The following is a 19708-nucleotide window of genomic DNA, read 5'->3' as shown; positions in this document are numbered from 1 at the left end:
ACTAGATTCCCAATTCCTAATGCTCTTATTTCAAAAATAACAATTCGCATTTTCCACAGATTTTCGAGTTACGAAATCGAGCGCTCAATTCAAAAATCGGCCCCTAAGACCCTTTAGTGTATACTCGCGTATTAGACTACGAAATAGATTGTCTATTGGGATTTGTGAATGTTATAAAGTTCCAAGGAATAAATAGGGACTTATTCGCCTTTTACCTATCAAGAAAAAAGCGAGTATCATGGTTAACAGGTAGGTAGCGATCGTCATAAGCAATAAGAGCTTGCAATACTTGGTACAATCTTACACAGATCAACCTAGCCCCAAACTAGGCAAAGGTTAATAAGGAATATATTTAAGATAAGTGATGCTGAAATAATAAAACTATTTAAATTCAGTTAGTGTATTTTATCCCCATCAAAATAAACATCATAATTATGTAGGTACACTCACACTAACTTCGACTAGTTGCCTTGCTCTAGTTGCTCTTTACGCGAGCTAGAGCCTCTGCTGCGGTTACAGAACATGCCTTATTCATCGATAGCGGATCTCCTGGTCCATTCTAACTTGTAAAGCCACTTTAAGGTCCGATGATCGACAACGAAGAATACAATTATAGTCTGCGCAATGTTGGTTGCGCTATCAGTCACTGGGCACAAGTAGGTAGTTGACGCTATTTACTAACTAAACTTTATCCATTATCTCTTTAACCCAGTTAACATAAGTTAAAAAGTTCGTGTAAATGCCAGGTTTGCCCTCCGTCCCGCAGACGACAAAACCCTTGCTGGTCACGCCAGCCAGTTCGGCTCTGTTTTTGTGCTGCACTAGGGGACCGCCGGAGTCGCCCCGGCATGTATCTATGCCGTCTTCTCCCCCCGCACAAATAACACCATGAGGTAGATCAGTGTACTTGTACGCGTTCACACAGTCGGTGAAGTTCCACTGAGGTAACGGTTCGATCTTCTTCTTTACGTTGCTGTTCTCGTTGGTTTTGGGAATCTCGCCCCAACCTGACGTGACGAAAGTAGCGTTGGCTGCCGGGGAAGTTGGAAGACAGATCGGTCGGATGAAATCTGTAAATGAAAAGTGATTTGATTATTGTTATTATGTTGTTGATCCCATTTATCCTGTTCAAATTAGTGTCTATTGTTATTTAAGGTAAAGTATTGATTATTTTAGCACGCAGTTAAGGAAAATTATAAGGATAAATGTCTTACCAGTGTATGGGGCATCAGAACCGAGCGTCAGAACCGCGATATCGTAGCCGGAGCCGGCGTAGGCCGGGTGGATTGTGACGTCAGTAACGTCTATTTCCTTTGCCTTGGAGCATACGCCCTGCACACAGTCCTTTTTGGTCCTTAAGTCATACTCGCCTAAACGTACTTTATACCTGGAAAAATGAAGCAAAATGTTGTAGACAACAGAGATCATGTAGATACTTTATGTAAAACTCAATGCACAAAAACTTCCACAGATTGACTACCGAACCGCTGTCTGTAGCCAATTCCATAATGGGAAAAGGGTGACCGTTAAGAGGTACACAACATACACAAGCAATTAGAATGCAAAACTTACATATCGGCTCTAATCTTAACGCAGTGTGCTGCCGTGACGACGTGCCTCTTGCCGACTAGGGTCCCGCCGCAGCGGATGTCGACCGCGCTGCCGCGCCGGTAGTACCGCAGCAACACCAGCCAAGGGTTTTGGTGAACCGGGTTCGGGCTCGCCTCCACTCCGCACGGCTGATATGCTAAATAAACATAGGTACATATTATGAATTGGTTTGCATACAGACTTTTTGTAATGTGTTCCTAAAGTATCACCTCACAAACGGAAAGATTGGGCATCATATTCGATGTAATTAAGGATAAAAACAACGTTTCTAACGTCAACAAATTAAGTAATAAAATATAAAAAATCATAGTTCTAATTGTAGGAGAAATCATTTGAGCAATATCAACCAAGTAGTTAGTTTAATATCATCAAAAACATCCCAGTTTTCGTAACTGCTGGGAAGTATGTTTTTTTTTATTATAGGACATTTTTTTTACACAAATTGACTAAGCCCCACGGTAAGCTCAAGAAGGCTTGTGTTGTGGGTACTCAGACAACGATATATATAATATATAAATACTTAAATACATAGAAAACAACCATGACTCAGGAACAAATATCTGTATCATCATACAAATAAATGCCCTTACCAGGATTCGAACCCGGGACCATCCGCTTCATAGGCAGGGTCACTACCCACTAGGCCAGACCGGTCGTCAAATATTGAGACAGATTTTTTTTATTATGACCACCAAGTATCTAATCTTGAAATAAAAAGGATAAAGAAATTACATAAACTCACCATCTATGATACCTGGAAGGCGTAGCGCATCTACGGCCAGAAGGACGCCGAAAATCACCATAACTTTCACACAATAAAACATGTTTCCACGAATCTTTTGTTTAAGAATATTGTAACGCGAATCAGGTTTAATTGGTTTATTTTAATACTCATAAAGTTATAAAAAATAAATAATAAAAGATGCCCCAGTAGAGATATAAGATAAAGTTTAGCTATCGAATAGCTGGAACAACACAGGGAATATCCCTTTATATGTTGTCCTGCTACCGTGGCTAGCAGAAATGAACTGAACTCTGCCGGTCAGCTTTACTTATTATATTAGGTTCTGTTTCCTCATATTTGTATCACAGATTGCCTTAATAGAGTTCGCGTGTAAATGGCAGGAACGTTTTCGTCGCTAATATAATTGCACCCCGCACCATTCTATCCATAAGGTGCATTGGGAACTTTGGGAACAGGGTAGGTAATTTTGAAAACGGCATAAATTTAAATACCTCCTTCCCGATACACCACATAGACCAACCTGTATTTAACCAATTCTATTCGACGATCGCATAGGTCACATAAATGCAACTGAAATCGCGTTTACATCAGTGAGCGCGAGTGCATACTTAGGTATGGTCCATCTAGTGGATAAAGGTTGTGGAACAGTTTCCTTAAAACACTGACGTTTGATGTAATGATTCTACGTTCCCGAATTTACATTTTTCCCCCACGTCATCAGGTAAGTGGCCTTATCAAAGAGTTATCATACTAGGGACTGCCATTTTAGGTAAAGCCTGACCAGGAATATATGATCACGCGCCATGTTGTGGAATTTCACTGAAACAATTTTTTTCATACTATACTGAATTATCCGTTCTAAATAATTGTTGTTTCTGATATTAGATTTCACACTAACAGTAATTTACTAAAATTTACGTGTTTTAAAATAATTATATACATACCTATCTAAATTTTAAGACTTAAGTACTACAAATAACTTTTTTAATAAAACGACGTATAGTGCCGCCAACATATTTACGGTTTTATATAACTAAAAGTATTTATGTTTTTTAGTAATTTCGTTTATGTTTTTGTTTGTTCGTATGTATGAACTAGGCCGGCTGTTTTTCAGATTACAATTAGCAAATAGATTTATCCTTGCTCTATATTGATCCAAAGAAAGGGAATGAAATTGAAACAGAAGGTAGGGGACATTAATCATTTTAATTCACCAATTTAATCAATACATTTTTTACTTATCGTTAAGTGTGGCAAACGCCACTGATGCAGAGTTGACATGATAAGCGAGAATTGTGGTGGTAACATCGAAATGTGTAGTTAACTTAATATATTAGCCTTGGTATTTTGGGTTTTTCGTATTTTGGGTAGTTTTATTAGGTATATAATGAATATGTACTAATTACTATACAGGGTGGGCGTGAACAACCCCTAAAGTCTTTAACCACGTATTCCCGATGACATTAGGTACGAGTAAAAAATGGTATATCAACATAGATTTGCTAGATTTTTTTTTATAGAAATAATTAAATTTCGTTCCGTATTTTTTAAACAGCGCGCTCGCATTACAATAGGCAAAGACATATGTAACTTCATACAAAGAGAATAGATAGTATAGAGGGGTCCTGTCATAGTAAATTTTGTAGTCACAGTAAATTTACTGCCATCTATCGACACACGACTAAAACTCAAAATGAAAACGTATAAAACTATCGAAAAAAATTATATATATGTATAAATGATTTTATTATTTTTATATCATTTTGACCCATGTTCATTCACTGATACCTATGTGTTAAAATTGTTAAATATAAAACGGTGTCGTGAACGCCATCTAGCCGACCATAGGCCAAAGGTGTGTGCGCTATCTATCCGAGAATGACTTTTTCTTGATTTCTGAGGCACGTTTTTTTCTTAGACTTTATTCATCTTATACGGAGTTACATATCGGAGTCTTTGCTTCGTATAAGATGAATGAAGTCTAAGGAAAAAACGTGCCTCGGAAATCAAGAAAAAGTCATTCTCGGATAGATGGCGCACACACCTTTGGCCTATGCTCAGCTAGATGGCGTGACAACAACGTTTCATATTTAAAAATTTTAACACATAGAATATAGATATCAGTGAATGAACATGGGTCAAAATGATATAAAAATAATAAAATCATTTATCCATATAAATACATTTTTTGATAATTTTATACGTTTTCATTTTGAGTTTTAGTCGTGTGTCGATAGATGGCAGTAAATTTACTGTGACTACAAAATTTACTATGACAGGACCCCTCTATACTATCTATTCTCTTTGCAATAGGTATGTACAATTGACTACCGACAGCGAACGGTGTATGTCTGTCTGACATATGATTGATTAAGATGAGGTCTGAGTGAAGATTTTACGACTTGCTTTTTGTATAAGTACTAAACTAAACCAAAATAAACTAGGTGCTTTCATCAATATGTTACTTAACAAAACACGCGAATCTATGCTTAAAGTTATCAAGGTTATTCTTGCCCAAACAGAATGGGCAAGAATAACCTTGTCACATTTTACTTTGAGTTTTGTTATCATAAAGAAAATTAAGCCTTAGGTATATTTTAGAACCGCGTGTACCTAAAGAACCAACATTTTGTTTTATAAACTAGAAACTCTGTTCTACAATATCTTTTTAGGAAAAAATATCACCACAATTCTCACGTTGTCAAAAAGCAAGGTAATACAATCGACAACAGGACTTATGGACGTTTAATTAAAGTTACTTCTTTTAACAGATATGTCAGCTACCCTAAACAGCTATTTTCTTTATAAACACACTTAAATTACTCTTTAAAACTACAAAATATCAGTACTGCTCGTTACCACTTGAAATATTATAAAATAAAAATAAACTTTAAAAAGTAATCGTTAAAAGTTAGGATGATATTTAGATATTATACAGAAACGAGCGTATCTACAAGAACACAGCTATTACATGTATTTATCTAGGTACTATTACAATACAAGCTTGCGCATTAAAAAAATAATAAGTTAGTTAGCCTCATTTACTACCTACAGTCCTTGAAAAAGGTTCAAATATAATCTATTAATATTATATAATTATATAAACATTACACAGTACAAATATTCGATATTTATATTAAAATTCGTCTGGGCGTTACTAAACTTTAAATGGCGGACGTTAACTGGATGGCCGACCATGACGTTTGCCTTTCAAAACTATGTATCAAGTCAACGATATGTTTTATTTTCATATAACTAGGTACTTCTTGATTATGTATACTGATTATGTGTTATCGAAACGTTTATAGGGAGGACTCGAATATACCTGTTACACAAATTACTTATTCTAGTGATCAGACATTGTCGAAGAACTAAATACATTGAAAAAATAATCTTTCAAGCATAGTTAAAAGGACCGAATAAATGTATCTTTCACTTATAACTATAATCAGAAAAATCAAGTTACATGCTATAGTCCTAAACCCGCGATTATTTTAAGATGTCCCAAAATTTTGTGACCAATACAAACATTATGCAATAGATCCTTTTATTTTGAAGATTATTTTTTTATATATATTCAAAAGTTTTAGTTGATGGTTTCTCGTAAGATAGTTCACTTTTGGCGTACCTTTAAAGAAAAAGAAAACATTATTATTACATTTAAAAAATATATATAGAAGAATCAATAAGACTTAAAGAAAACAGCATCAAAATTGAATGATAAATGGGGAAAGGCATATTCACAAATAATTTTCTGGCTGAAAGTTAAAGTCCAAATTTCAGTGATAAGAGCTATCTCCATAAGAGTCAGAGGTACGAGAAAAAGCTTTTGAATGCGAAGATGGAGCAGGAATCCTCTACTGAACATTATACTGTAGTGAAGATCCCTCAAGAAATATATAGGTATATATATATATAGGTATATGTATATATAAACTATATATATATATATAGTTTTTTTTGTAAAATATGAATTTGAGCCGAAATAGCAAAACACGTGTCCATTATTTTTTCATGTTCTCCAACATATATTTAAACCAGTAATTATCTAGCAATTTGCTTGAACAAAACTCTCTACAGAATTTAGAGCGTTTTGTCACTTTTCAGTACTTTGGAGGCCAATTACTCCCAGGAAGTTGAGTATGGGCCGCTAAAAAAAATACGTGTCTGTTATTTTAGACCACTCTATAACATATATAAAAATAAATCAAATCGGAGCTGACCAGTTGGGTACCCTTCCTTGTTAGTAGTATAGGGAAATGTTTGGACGAAACATAAAAATCATAGGTACCTGGGCGATTTTATTTAAAGTTGTCCCCTACACTTTTTTTTTTAAATTTGGGATTTTTTATGTTATTTCTACTCAGAATCACGAGCTCTTTCTATCCTAATAGGAGAAAAAAAAGTATCCCAAGGTGTTTATTTCCATTCCGTTACCATTTCTCATAGACTTTGTATGGCGGTCGCGGAATGGAAAGATCGAAAATTATATGGAAATTTTGGGACACTTTTTTCTCCTATTAGGATCAAAAGAGCTCATGATTCTGAGTAGAAATAAGATAAAAAATCCCAAATTTGAAAAAAAAGTGTAGAGGACAACTTTAAATAAAAACGCCTACCTATTTAAAATCATACATTAAAAAAAAATTCAAAACATATTTATTTCAAGAAATTAGCATTCGTGCGTGTGAATACCTACGAAATTTTCGCATTAACTTCGTTTTAAGAATCGCACGAACCTAGCGACCGCCATACAATCGAAGTTTCGCTCTCATTTTAACCCTTTATAAGGCAGAGACGATTTGGAAACCACTTAGTTAATAAACATTTAAGGAGAAGAACATCCTTTTTTTTATTTAACTATAATGGTATTATATAGCGAATATATCAGGCTTTCTTTCCTCATTCATACTTTTTCGTTCAGTATTTATTTTTAGTGTAATTAATTAATCTATAGTATGTGGTCAATTTATGCACTATGCCTCTCAAGGGAAGCAAGCTATCGTCATTGTTTCCATTATATGTACTATTAAAAATATAGACGTCGCTGTATCTAATAATTTGAATTATAGCTCTTGCAATTCACGATGGCGAGTGGCGAGACTCTTATTGGTATGATGGCAAGGTCTAATTTTGATAAATCCACTCTCCATCGTGAATTGCAATAACTGTACTACGTTGTTTGTAGTGTCAGGAAAGTGTATCATTTGCCACTTAAGATTAATAAAAATATAAAAGGTTACATTATAAAAGGTTTTTATGTCAATGTCAATGAATAGGTGTAGGTATTGGAAACAGATCATCTGAAAACTCAAGTGCACTAACAGGCTGAGTGCATATATTGACCACATGTTTTTCTTAATGATTTCGTTTTTTTTTGCCGTAGATGTGTTCCCCAGTGCATTACAAACATGGTAGTTTATTTAACTTTCACGTAGCATATCTGTATTACTGGGGCCTTATAAAGGGTTAATACGACATTCTGAAATAACATAAAATATTCAAGTCACATAGTCATATCTATGTCTGATACTAATTTTCGTTGCTAGAAAGAGTAATACAAAGAAATTACAGCATGTAGTTTTAGGCCAGGTAAGTAACGTGTAAGTTTTATTTACGTAAGCAACTTACGATGGTAACTTAGATTGGTATAAGAGCGGTTTTTTGTGCGACGGGTGCGTGCGACTCCGGTTTTGCTCCGTTTAGAAAACTGACTCTTTCATGCCGGTCAACCTCTGCTTATATCAATGAATCACTCTTAAGAAAAAGAAGTTTCGTGGAAAAGGTACCGATGTTAATATGTTCGATGATAACAGAAGAGCGTTCCGTGACAACAGAAGATATTGTGAACTCTTCGGAAATCAATATGTAGGTACCACATTTTCCTTGTGTTAAATTAACTGAATTAATTTCCTGTAACGGCTCGATACCAGAGAAACGTCCTTTATGTATTTGTGTGTGTTGTGCTAAACAAGCATTCGGCCCGCCTGATAGGAAACGGTCACCGCGTAATCGACCCTTTATTAACCTGTACACTCTTTTTTGAAAACTTGGCAGGAAAAAGTTATTCTTCTTTCACTCATATATGTAATGTATATTTTAAAAATGTGTGCTTGTATTTAATAGCAATATACGTTACTTCTGAATTAAAGGTAAACACACAAAAATTGAAACTCTTGTATTTCGTCACTACCTTGAATAAAACTCTTATCTTGTTCTGTCAATCAAAAGAATGTAGTAACTACATAGTCATACATTTGAGACGCATACAGAGGCGTTTCAACTTTGAGTAGCAGTGTGAGACCTTCCCCTTCGTAAAATGTATTGAATATATATTTCGTAAGGCAATAATGACATAATTTTGTGTAAAATAAAGTTTTCTTTGTATATGTACACGGATTCATCAAAAGGGGCCTTTATTTCCAACGTTATAGGAACGTCGACGACGACTCAGCGAAGGCAAAGGTGTCTGTTTTCCTTAGTTACAAGCATTTACGTCATTCATTACTTCACATGAATGAATAGAACATACCAATGGGACATTCCTAGTAAAATATTAGTTGTATATTATTAATTATTAGTAGATTTCAACACAATCACTCGTAATAGTTAAATAATATTTTTACATTAAAAAAGATATTAAAATTTTTGTGTACAACTTGTTTTGCTATCTAATGCCGTCCGAAAAGAAAAAAAGAAAACCTTTTGACATCGTGACAAAATTAGATTAGGTACGTAGTAGTCAAAATGAATATTTATTCGCAAATTATTGGCCTCGTGTTTTAATGTCGGCCCAAGTCAGATCTATGTATATAAATAAAGCAATACAGCCGTAAATATTAAGTAAGGTGCAGGGGGCAATTTCGACTACGGGATAATTTCAACTAATCGAAATACATAATAAATCTTCCATGTTTTAAATTATTAACTAGAGTCGCACATAACACACACAATACATATTTATCGCTATCTGGACATATATGTCACTCTAGTTAATATTGTAAAACATGGAAGATATTTCGATTAGTTGAAATTATCCCGTAGTCGAAATTGTCCCCCTGCACCAGTTGAGTGTTGCAAGCAATGTTGCACATTACCGGGCGGCCGCTGCGGCACGCCGCGGCCGTCTAGCGTATTTTGGGCGCGGAGCGATCGTTGCATTGCTTGTTGCGGCGCAGAGTCGCGCCGCGCTTGATCTGCTCCATGAGCGACGTGTGACACACCCGCGGGTCCGGCTGAAACAATGATTCAAACTCACATTAACTATCTAACCATTTGAACGCCAAGAAAATGAATGATATTAATCTATTTAATAGGTATTAGGTACTAATAATTTATTAGTTCTCGAACTGTCAAATCGTGTCTTTTTACAGGGCAACACACCAATAACATTAGTTTGATGCGCTGAGAATAGGCCTGTTGCAAGTAACAAAGAATCATGGAAATAATGGTTTCAACGAAACATATAAGTTAATATGATTCTAAAAAATGGCCCAATCTCAGTATAAACTGAAGGATTATTAATATGTATATTCAATAAAATAAAAGTGCAAAATTCTCTAATCGGCCATTTTTACTGAAACGCCAATCAGAAAAGTTCCAAACAGTGACGTCATCAATCCATAACATATTTCTTAGAGCAACATAGACAACCTCATTGACCGAAATCTATACGTGGGCACCAAAGAGTTCGAAAGGTGCAAAAAAAATGTTATTTCGCCACTAACCATTTATTACGTCCAAAAAATATTATTACACGATATAAAGTAGATATCTATTTGTTATTATTTAAATAAAATGCTAAATAATACGATATTTCAACAACAAACTTTTTTAATTATTTGGCTGAATGGAACTATCATTGCCATGTTGGCTGTCGTAACAAGAAAAAATGAAAAATTAAAAAGTAAAACCGGCGTTCGGTGATTTTCACTCAAAATTTACATGTATCTAAATAATTCATCTTAAACTGCAACCGTGTGAGAGTTTTTGTGTAAAATGAGTTATTGTGATAAATTTTTGTAATGTATTTATCATCCCTAATCGTAATATATGGTGCTGAATTAACAATATCATTCGGATTCAAGGGAAATTCGTAACTGTAAGTATGTAAACAATATCTACCACCCTACCACCAACTAAATGATGACGTCACAAATGGCATGCGAGGCGTTTTCGCGCGAAGTTTAAACTAGCTACTTATAATAAAATGCAATTATCTATGTTAAATCTTATGAGTATAACTGAAATATAGTATTTTTTGGAACTAATACAAGTGTACCGACGATATTAAAAGGGTTTTCAAAATTTGTCATCAGGCCTATTAAGTACCTAGCTTTTTTCTGCAGTTATTATTACACATTACGTTGTAGATTGTATAAATCATTTGTTTTAAATATTTTTTACCATTTTACTACAGTAGCGGAATGCACAAGTAACCACACATCGCATCGCATGCATTTCACGTCAAAAGTTACTCACAAGCGGTCACGTACCCTGAGGGATTACCAGGTACGTCACAATAGGCCTGACCTGCCGCAGCCGGTCAATGTCATGGCACACAACACTACATTCTAGTAGGGTCATCCTATATTACCTATTTACCTACTTCTACGAAGGATAAAATTGAGACAAGTGGAGAAATTGGAGATACTTATACAGTATGTAAATTAACGAAAAACATTTACTCAAACCCGTTAATGTATAGGTCATACTGAGCAACTTTTACTATGGCACCAACGCCGAAATCGCGTAAAAAAAATTTACTCTCCCATAGGAAATTTCGACCAGCAAAATGTATGAAAACAGCGAAATTTTTTTTTTCGCGATTTCGGGGTTGGCTTCGTAGTAAAAGTTGCTCAGTGTGACCTACACATTCACGGGTTTGAGTAAATGTTTTGCGTTAATTTACATACTGTATATCTCCAATTTTTGATATCATTGTGAATAATTATATATTTTTCCTTGACCTACCGTTATGTCCTTGTGGAATTTCATAATAAATTTATACTGATTAATAAAATAATTACATCGACACATTACAACGTGCTACGTAATAATGTATAACAATTATTTTATCACTTGAAGAATTACGTACGCGTATTTCCTTCTATACGTCACCGAAACGTGTTACCAACGCGGACCTCGATACTACTCAGAATCAGTATTAATATTCTGTAGTAGGTGCTTAGTACTCGATTGCCACTGGATAATGAATAGGGTATTTGACTGTATTTAAAATAAATTATTTTACAACATGCATGAAATAAAGCACCAGAAGATTAAAAGAGAAACGTAGACAGAAGTTATTTTTAAACAAAATTTCTATTTTAAACCCGTATAAAACTATAAAGAGTAGATAATTTGATCGTGACGTCACATGCTAGTGTTTCATATACATTCCACAATAACAAAATCGTTTTGACAGCTCGAAAAAGAAACTGATTTGACTAGTACATATATAGTCAAATACCCTATTGTTGGGTTTATGCCGAAGTAGGAGGCGGCGGTTCCGCGGCCGGCTACTCCCTAACACCGCGGGGTTGCCTAATGCCTTGCAGCCATAATGTGTTTACTTTTAAATTTTGATCACTTAAAAGTACATACCACAGCGTAATGGCAGTATGACAGTAATGACTATACGTAGTCATAGGCATTTAAGTATCTAATGCATAGGTACTATCACCCACACTGTTAACTGTACATCGGTGGACCTTATGCCTTTTGTAATAAGGTCCACCGATGTACAGTTAAGAGTGTTGCTGTTTGTATTAACAGATCGATTCAATAAGAGCTGGCGAGTAAATTAATAGTGATTTATATTCCTACTCTGTGATTCAATTTTGTACGTTTAGATAATTGAAAGTAAGAACATAATAATCTGGAGTGGTAATGTTAAGAAGTTATTTTATTTGAGTTATTTACTTACAAATTCCGGCAAATTAGATGCTGAAAAACTATAGTTACCTGAGCTTGTGTGTTAATATGATCTCGCACTGCGACGGCGCGTGCCGTGTCCAGCTGGCGCCGCTGCTGCTGTATGGTGGCCGAGAGCTTGTCCAGGAAAGCCGGCTGGATGGCGGGCTTCGATGCTGACCAAAACAAAATCTATTAGCGCAATAGAGCTGCTAACACAGAATAATATAAACATTTAACAATTAAAAATAGTGAAACTGAGGAAACAACAAGTTCGCAAATGATACATATAAAACTTTCACAGATGAGAAAAACAGCAGGTGCTCTCTCGTAAGTACAATGGTACTTTGATCTCTTTGAATCTAATGAGATTACTTGCATTTAAACGAAATATAGTTTAATCGAAATAACAGTTAACTTGTTTTTCCATACATTCATTGTTATAATTTGTTGTTGTTAATGCAGTCATATATAAAACGCCACAAAAAATAGGATCAATTGACACCACGACAAAAAATAGTCATATTCAAAGTGGTACTTTATCTACACGGAAGTCGTTGATATGGCTGTTTTAATCTAACATACAAATACCTAACTTGTACCTACGTATAAGGATCGGTTGGACAGAACCATCTGCCACCGTTAAAGCGTTCGCTAAATTTAATTGTATGAACAATTTCATAGTTCACTGCTGATTGTCGTTGATAAGCCTATCAATGGTGGTTGGTGCAACAGACCCTAAGTCATACGTTTGCCGTCGTTTTTCTCAGTTACTCAAAAGTTAGCATAAAGATCCCTCAAACCTTTGTATTTTTAGAGTTCCGTACCCAAAGGGTAAAAACGCTATTACTAAGACTCCGCTGTCTGTCTGTCCGTCCGTCTGTCTGTCACCAGGCTGTAAATCATGAACCGTGATAGCTAGACAGTTGAAATTTTCATAAATGATGTATTTCTGTTGCCGCTATAACAATAAATACTAAAAACAAAATAAAATAAATATTTAAGCGGGGCTCCCATACAACAAACGTGATTTTTTTGCCGTTTTTGCGTAATGGTACGGAACCCTTCGTGCGCGAGTCCGACTCGCACTTGGCCGTTTTTTTATTAGTTAGAGAGGAGAGCAGGCGGGTTACCTTTCCCTTTGGGCGGCGAGTCGGCCGTGGTGATGGTGGAGATGGCGCGACGTGTGGTGCGCGGCGACAGCTGCGGCGCGAGCTTAGCGCTCAAGCTCGCGATCAAGCCGCTCTCTGCAATCAAATTACAAGTTTTAAACGATAGGTCTGCCTATCGTATGTTGCCATGGATTACCTATCGATTATCGAACCCTTTACTGAGCGTGGCCCGACATGCTCTTGGCTGATTTTTTAATAAAAGGATAAACACTTTATGCGTTTTTAAACTGAACATAAAGTATAATATTGTTTTTGCAAAACCATTAATGTGCATATTTGGCACTATGCATATGTTTACTACATTATAGAACAGTATGAAAAATGCGCCATAATCACGACATTTTGTCGTATCCCACTGTGATGAGAGTTATTGAAGGATTAAACGAATGTGTGTGTGTATTTGTAAGTATGTGTGTTTTTGAGGATTTGTGTGTGTTCTGACAATATAACTTACGTTCGTAATGGTGTTCTGGTGCTATGCGCCTTGGCCGCGATGTTGCGCCGCATCGCTAGCGGGCTGGCTGAGCGAGTCGTGTCACGCCATGTTGTTGTACCCCGCTATCATCTGGATCAGATTCAACGAATGTGTATGTGTGTGTGTGACTGTATGTCCTGACAATATCAACTCGCGTTCGGAATGGTGTCTGTCGGCGCTGTGCGCCCTGGCCGCGATGTTGCGCCGCATCGCTAGTGGGCTAGCTGAGCGTGTCGTGTCACGCTATGTTGTTGTACCCCGATATCATCGGGATCACATTCAACGAATGTGTATGTGTGTGTGTGACTGTGTGTCCTGACAATATCAACTCACGTTCGGAATGGTGTCTGTCGGCGCTGTGCGCCCTGGCCGCGATGTTGCGCCGCATCGCGAGCGGGCTGAGCGTGTCGTGTCGCGCCATGTTGTTGTACCCCGCTATGATCTGCGACGGCTGCGCGTATATCGTGTTCGATGAGTATTTCTTCTCTTGTTGTAGTTTGTAACCTGTATGTAATAAAAAGAAGGATTAACACTTGGCTGTGTCTTCTATTTTAAGGTTCCGTCACACAGGCGCCTGTGTGACGGAACCTTTAGTAAGCAAAATTCCTTAAAGTCTGAGGAACAAGCATAAACAATTTACTCATTCATTAAGTATCTAACCACCAACTTACGAAAGGGTCCGGCGTTACTTTACTCCCAACGATATGAATAATAAATACAATAACTCTATTTCTCATCATTAAATTACAGTTAGAACGCAGATGCAAATTACTACACGAATAAGTATATTAAGTCCCTTATTTTAATAACTTGTATAATTTGGCATTCATTACATGACACTTTGTAAGTACTCCTACAATAAATTAAGCATCTCAATCACTAAAGCTGAGTAAAATAGTCCATCTGAAAAGTCCCTTGATGAAGTGAATTGGAATCATGAATGAATGCATCACATTTGTATTTGCGAGTGCGATATGTGTATTGACGCGTTGCTGACGTCTTAAGGCGGACTATTGCAACTAATTGCAGTCCGGACATCCCCTGGGCACAAAATACATATATATATACAAAGCCCTACTCGGCTTAATTCATACGGTTGTATTGTTTTCTTTAATAAATTTTATGGGTATCTAAAAACTCTATGATAAAATTATATATTTTGCCATGGGATCACTTTTGCTGTACTTATAAATTGGATTAAATTTATATTATGACAAAATAATACAGCCCAACTTTTGCTTCTATTATTTTGCTGGGAATCAAAAAAAACATTTTGGTTTTTGAAAATACTACAATTGCAGGTATGTATATCCTACGTTCTCTTTTATAAAACTAAACGTTCAACGTGTATTTATTTCGTTACATTACAAAATGTAATTAAATAAAAATTTAGAAACTTGCTCTATGAATTAAATTTACAATATTTTGGAGGGCTATCGTAGGCGCTAACTAGAATTTATTGTTCGAAAAAAAAAACATTTACGCAATACTCGTTAGTTCAGATATCTGTTTTAGTCAACTCACCAGTTTGTCCATATTGCGAATCATTGGAAACCCTCGGGCCGAAGCTGGAGAAGGAGTTGTTCTCGCCATAGCTCGGCGTGGAGGGGCTGGACCCGTGGGGAGAACTCTTGCCGTCGCTGTACACGCCCAGGTTGCTGCCGTACAAGTCCCCACTCGAACTGTTCAAACTATTCTTCCGCACGTAAATGGAATTTTGTTCCACGTAAGCCATTATCCTGTGGCCCGTCTGGCCGTATATTGGATTAAGGTTTCCAGTGCTGTTTAGGCTGGTGGTCGAAGAGAAATTGCTTTTGGCTTGTTGGAAGGTGGATAGGGACTGTGTGGGACTCTGAGAGGGATTCGAGTTTTGGGTTTGATTTGCATTAGTTTGAAGTTGTTGGAGACTGCGCCGCACTAGGCCCGGAGAAGCTGGCATGTGCTTGAGTTCGGTCAGTTGTTTTACTGTCTCCGCTACGTTGATACCTGGAAAATAAATGTGAATATTAACATTAAACTTACTTGTGAAACAGATTTATAACAAATATATATACTTGTAGGACCTGTAAAGAATCGCAAGGGATTGAGTATACCGTCCTCTGCACGGGGCAAAATAGATAGAGAGTAGAGAGGCCTTTGCTTTGGGATGGGGCGAATACCTGGGTTAACAAAAAAATATAATAAATAAATTAACAAATACAGAAATATAAATAGCAAAATTTATGTTAGATATGTATGTTTAAGTATACTTATGTCGTGTTAGTCGCGGAGTCAGATAGTCATGGAGCCTAGGGTATACGTAATGGGTATGAGTGTACGTACCATCGCCCACACTGTTATACATATATCTACACAACGGTGGACGTTATGCCTTTTTTAATAAGGTTCACCGATGTACGTAGTGATGTGTGTAGCTGTTGGTACTGTGTAAGTAACGGGCATAATGAAAAATTCGCAATGAGTAGGAGTATGGGGACGTCATAAGGTACTTTGACATGATTGTGTACTACAATGTTTGGATGTTCCAAAGTAACTTAACCGGCTGCCAGCACATGTGACACAGGCGAGGTATTGCTTCTAGTTATACAAACCTACTCAATTTCAACGCATTAGTAGTTAATTTCTACAGAGCAAAATTAGGGACTTCCGTCCAAGTAGTTACAGACAGATAAGCATGGCAAGCCGGATTGTGATACAAGGGTTACAATGTTTTTTCTTACTAAGGTATTTATTTACGTTACACGTTCGTCTCACAGACATACATATATGTATCAAATTGCAACTCAACTGAGACGTACGAACGGCCATATGTATATTTTGTATATTTTGGTGTATGTTTGTTGAAAGCCAAACAAATAACTACGGATGCGTATGCAAGATACTTACCAGAGTTAGCCTCGGCATCGGGTTGCAGCAAGAACGCAGGTGGCGGCGGTAGGTTGTCGACCTCGTTAGGCCCCATCCCCGGGCTTTGATTGTTACCCTGGAATAACAACTCAATGTTTCAAATCGTTTAAGTAATACTTGGCTTTATTTATGTAAGGCCTGTCGGTCCTACTGGAATACGAGGAAGGCGGAGGCACTGGACTACGGCCCGCCATACACGATCCTTCGCTTCTTCGCTTTCCGTTCGACTATTTCAAGCGGTCCGTCTATGGCAAGCTTTACTGCTGCTTGAAGCTGTCGGCATTGACTGCTCTAAGCTGTGTATGGAGGCCCTAGCCAACGTGTCGCGGGAGTAAATTACCTGAGGGTAGGCCGGTCGCTGCGGACGGGAGATGGACGAAGACCGCCGCACGGGCGGCGGTGGCTTGCCCAGGGAGCTTGAAGAGCCACGCCGCGACCACACCGTCGCTGCAAATTTAAACCAACGTCAGACCAAGGTAGGTTTGTATAAATATGGTAGGTATACATTTTGTAGGTACCTACAATCAATGTTTTTTATTCTGAAATTGTTGTCATGACTAAACCAAAAATCAAAAACATTATAATTCAACTACACGCAATCCACTGCTGGGCGTGGGCACAGGCTTCCTCTCAAGCACAAGAGTTTGGGTATAGTTGGGTTTTTAATGTTGTTAAGTCTTAAGTGAAATCCCGCATTGATTGCGCGCATTGCTATTTAATAAGTTCAGGAGCTTGGGTCGATTTAATTAACTATTTTGTTATTAGAATGATAAAATTTAGCCAAAGACTTATTATCATTTTAATAAACACATGATTTACACTGAATAAATCAATGGCTTCGTTTATAGACCCAAAATATAAATACTGACGGGTAACGGAACTGATTCATGTTTCGATAACATAAGTCGATAATAGGAAAATAATAACATACCTTTGCCTGTACTTTGTTGTGGGAATGAACGGCATACTCACATCAAAACATGGTGAGTCACATACCTCGGTGAAGTACCGAATTAATAGGTACATATTTTAACACGATATATTGTTCCATACCAATTTACCAAATTACATTAATTTACCAATTTAAACACACAAAAACATAGTATAGAATTTCATGCACATGCTGCTTATTTAATATCGGTTTTTATGGTGGGACGACTTGGACGCATTCTACCCCAAATTGTGGGAAAATGCCGATGACAGGGTCGAGTCGAAAACGAGGGGAGGCCTTTGCAGCAGTGGGACACCAAAGTAGGCTAATAATAAAAAACTAATTTGAAAAAGAAAACACCTTTTCCATGATCAATACCAGGGCCATGTTGCATAACAAACTACAACTAATATTACAAGCGGAACTCCTTTTCCAATTTCACTTATTAGAAAAGGAGTTCCGCTTGTAATATTAGTTGTAGTTTATTATGCAACACGGCCCAGGTCACTGAGTTGCCAAGCACGATGACTCGTAAAGCGCGCATTTGAAACGTTTTGTTATTCGAAGCAAGCCTATAAAAGGTCGCCCTCATCTTTATAAGTACGGTCGCCATCAGATATATCGGGGCGGTCAAGGTGCTGAAAAATATCTTAGCATGCACTTGAGCGTCTTGATAATAGAGGCTTTGTTCTGATCTTTGTGAACACCTTGGGTGCTCCGATATAACCAATGAGGATGACGACTGTATATAAGTCCAAAGGCGTCTTTCCACTTCTGTGTACGATGGTCTTCCCTTAACGGATTTTCGTAACCTTCACCATAGATTAGGCAAATAGATTCAGGCCCACCGCGTTTTATGGTTATAATCAAGTAAGTCTTCAATATGTAGTCCCTGTAAATTTCTGTTCCCTTAAACCTTAGCTCAGCGTACCTATGCCACCATCGCTCAGCTTAACCCACCTGTCATAGAAACGGGTCTCCGCTTGGGCACCGCCGGTTTTTTCCCGATAGTCGCGAACGCCGGCGTCTCGCAGGTCTCGTCGAGCGATCTCACGGCCTCCTCGAGGCTGCCGAGCGAGATCGAGAAGCTCTCGCGAGCAGCGGCGATTGACGCGTCGCTGTCTCGCCGGAGCGTCACTATCTCAGAGTCTAAACGGTTGCAAATTAAAAGCATGCAAGGCTTTACACAAAACGGAAACAAAAAATAAAATTACAAATGGAATGTTAAATGTAAGGGTTGATATTTCAACATTCAACGTCTCAATCGAAGTAAGCGTTAAATTGTAATTATTAAAACATAGACATTATGAATTAATTGAATGATTACATAAAATAAGGAATATTATTTTAGGGCAAACCTTGTCTAAAGGCACTTAACAATTAGGGTCACCACACAAAGTTATTCAGTGAAAGGTAATGGGTGGTTTTATTTACTATTTAATATTTATTAGCTTAATTTCAATTTACAATAGATAGATAGCGGAACTTACATTAGGTATGACATGACATAGGAAAAAGGATCCCAAGATTCGCAAAATTCTTGTTAGACGATTTCAAACTACTTATCACCGTAACTTCATGTCACCGATTATCCAAGGTTTGCCCTTCGTCAAAATAAACATAACCGCCTATTTTTATTTTATTTTGGTATTCTACTCCAATAATGTCAGGTGTAAAACAAACACAACTAAAACAGCATGCGTATTCTATTGTGGACCTTAATGATGTGGGTGTAAGACTCACCATCCGGGTGCTGTATCTGGTGTTGGTGGGTGTGGTCCTCGGCCGCGAACGCGCCTTGGCTTCCGTAGCCGCTGGATGACTCCAGAGACGATTCGCTAGCACTGCTTTCAGAGCATACCTGGGGAAACCAACCTAATTTTGTTACAATGCCATTAAAATTTATCTCTTTACAAAAGGCAAGATATTCATTGCAAAACACATTACATGGG

At 37.2% G+C, this 19708-nt stretch overlaps 2 protein-coding genes across 4 annotated transcripts in view; both read right to left on the bottom strand.

The window, feature by feature from the left end:
* Positions 1 to 384: 384 nt before the first annotated feature.
* On the bottom strand, positions 385 to 2658 carry LOC134799391 (spaetzle-processing enzyme-like). The gene is made up of 4 exons (XM_063771789.1): positions 2354 to 2658; positions 1573 to 1747; positions 1215 to 1387; positions 385 to 1070 (listed from the first exon to the last, which is right to left on the bottom strand). The coding sequence occupies exons 1-4, from the start codon at positions 2433 to 2435 to the stop codon at positions 682 to 684; spliced, it is 819 nt and encodes a 272-aa protein (XP_063627859.1). The 5' UTR covers positions 2436 to 2658; the 3' UTR covers positions 385 to 681.
* Positions 2659 to 3543: 885 nt separating this feature from the next.
* Positions 3544 to 19708, bottom strand: part of LOC134804355 (protein MTSS 2) — a 154722-nt gene continuing 138557 nt past the window's right edge. For 2 of the 3 annotated variants that reach the window (XM_063777374.1, XM_063777384.1), the window contains 10 exons: positions 19500 to 19617; positions 18717 to 18905; positions 17166 to 17272; positions 16805 to 16901; positions 15443 to 15904; positions 14252 to 14422; positions 13405 to 13518; positions 12323 to 12447; positions 9454 to 9591; positions 3544 to 5984 (listed from right to left, as the gene is read on the bottom strand). In XM_063777374.1, the coding sequence (XP_063633444.1) occupies positions 9484 to 9591; positions 12323 to 12447; positions 13405 to 13518; positions 14252 to 14422; positions 15443 to 15904; positions 16805 to 16901; positions 17166 to 17272; positions 18717 to 18905; positions 19500 to 19617 (1491 nt within the window). In that variant the 3' untranslated portion in view covers positions 3544 to 5984; positions 9454 to 9483. The remainder of the gene's footprint in view (positions 5985 to 9453; positions 9592 to 12322; positions 12448 to 13404; positions 13519 to 14251; positions 14423 to 15442; positions 15905 to 16804; positions 16902 to 17165; positions 17273 to 18716; positions 18906 to 19499; positions 19618 to 19708) is intronic. The other variant, XM_063777393.1, reaches the window with a different exon arrangement.

Source organism: Cydia splendana, chromosome 2 (genome assembly GCF_910591565.1).
Source record: "Cydia splendana chromosome 2, ilCydSple1.2, whole genome shotgun sequence".
NCBI classification, from domain to species: Eukaryota; Metazoa; Arthropoda; class Insecta; order Lepidoptera; family Tortricidae; genus Cydia; species Cydia splendana.
Note: the sequence above shows the minus strand (reverse complement) of the source record. Positions and strands in the feature narration are given on the sequence as shown.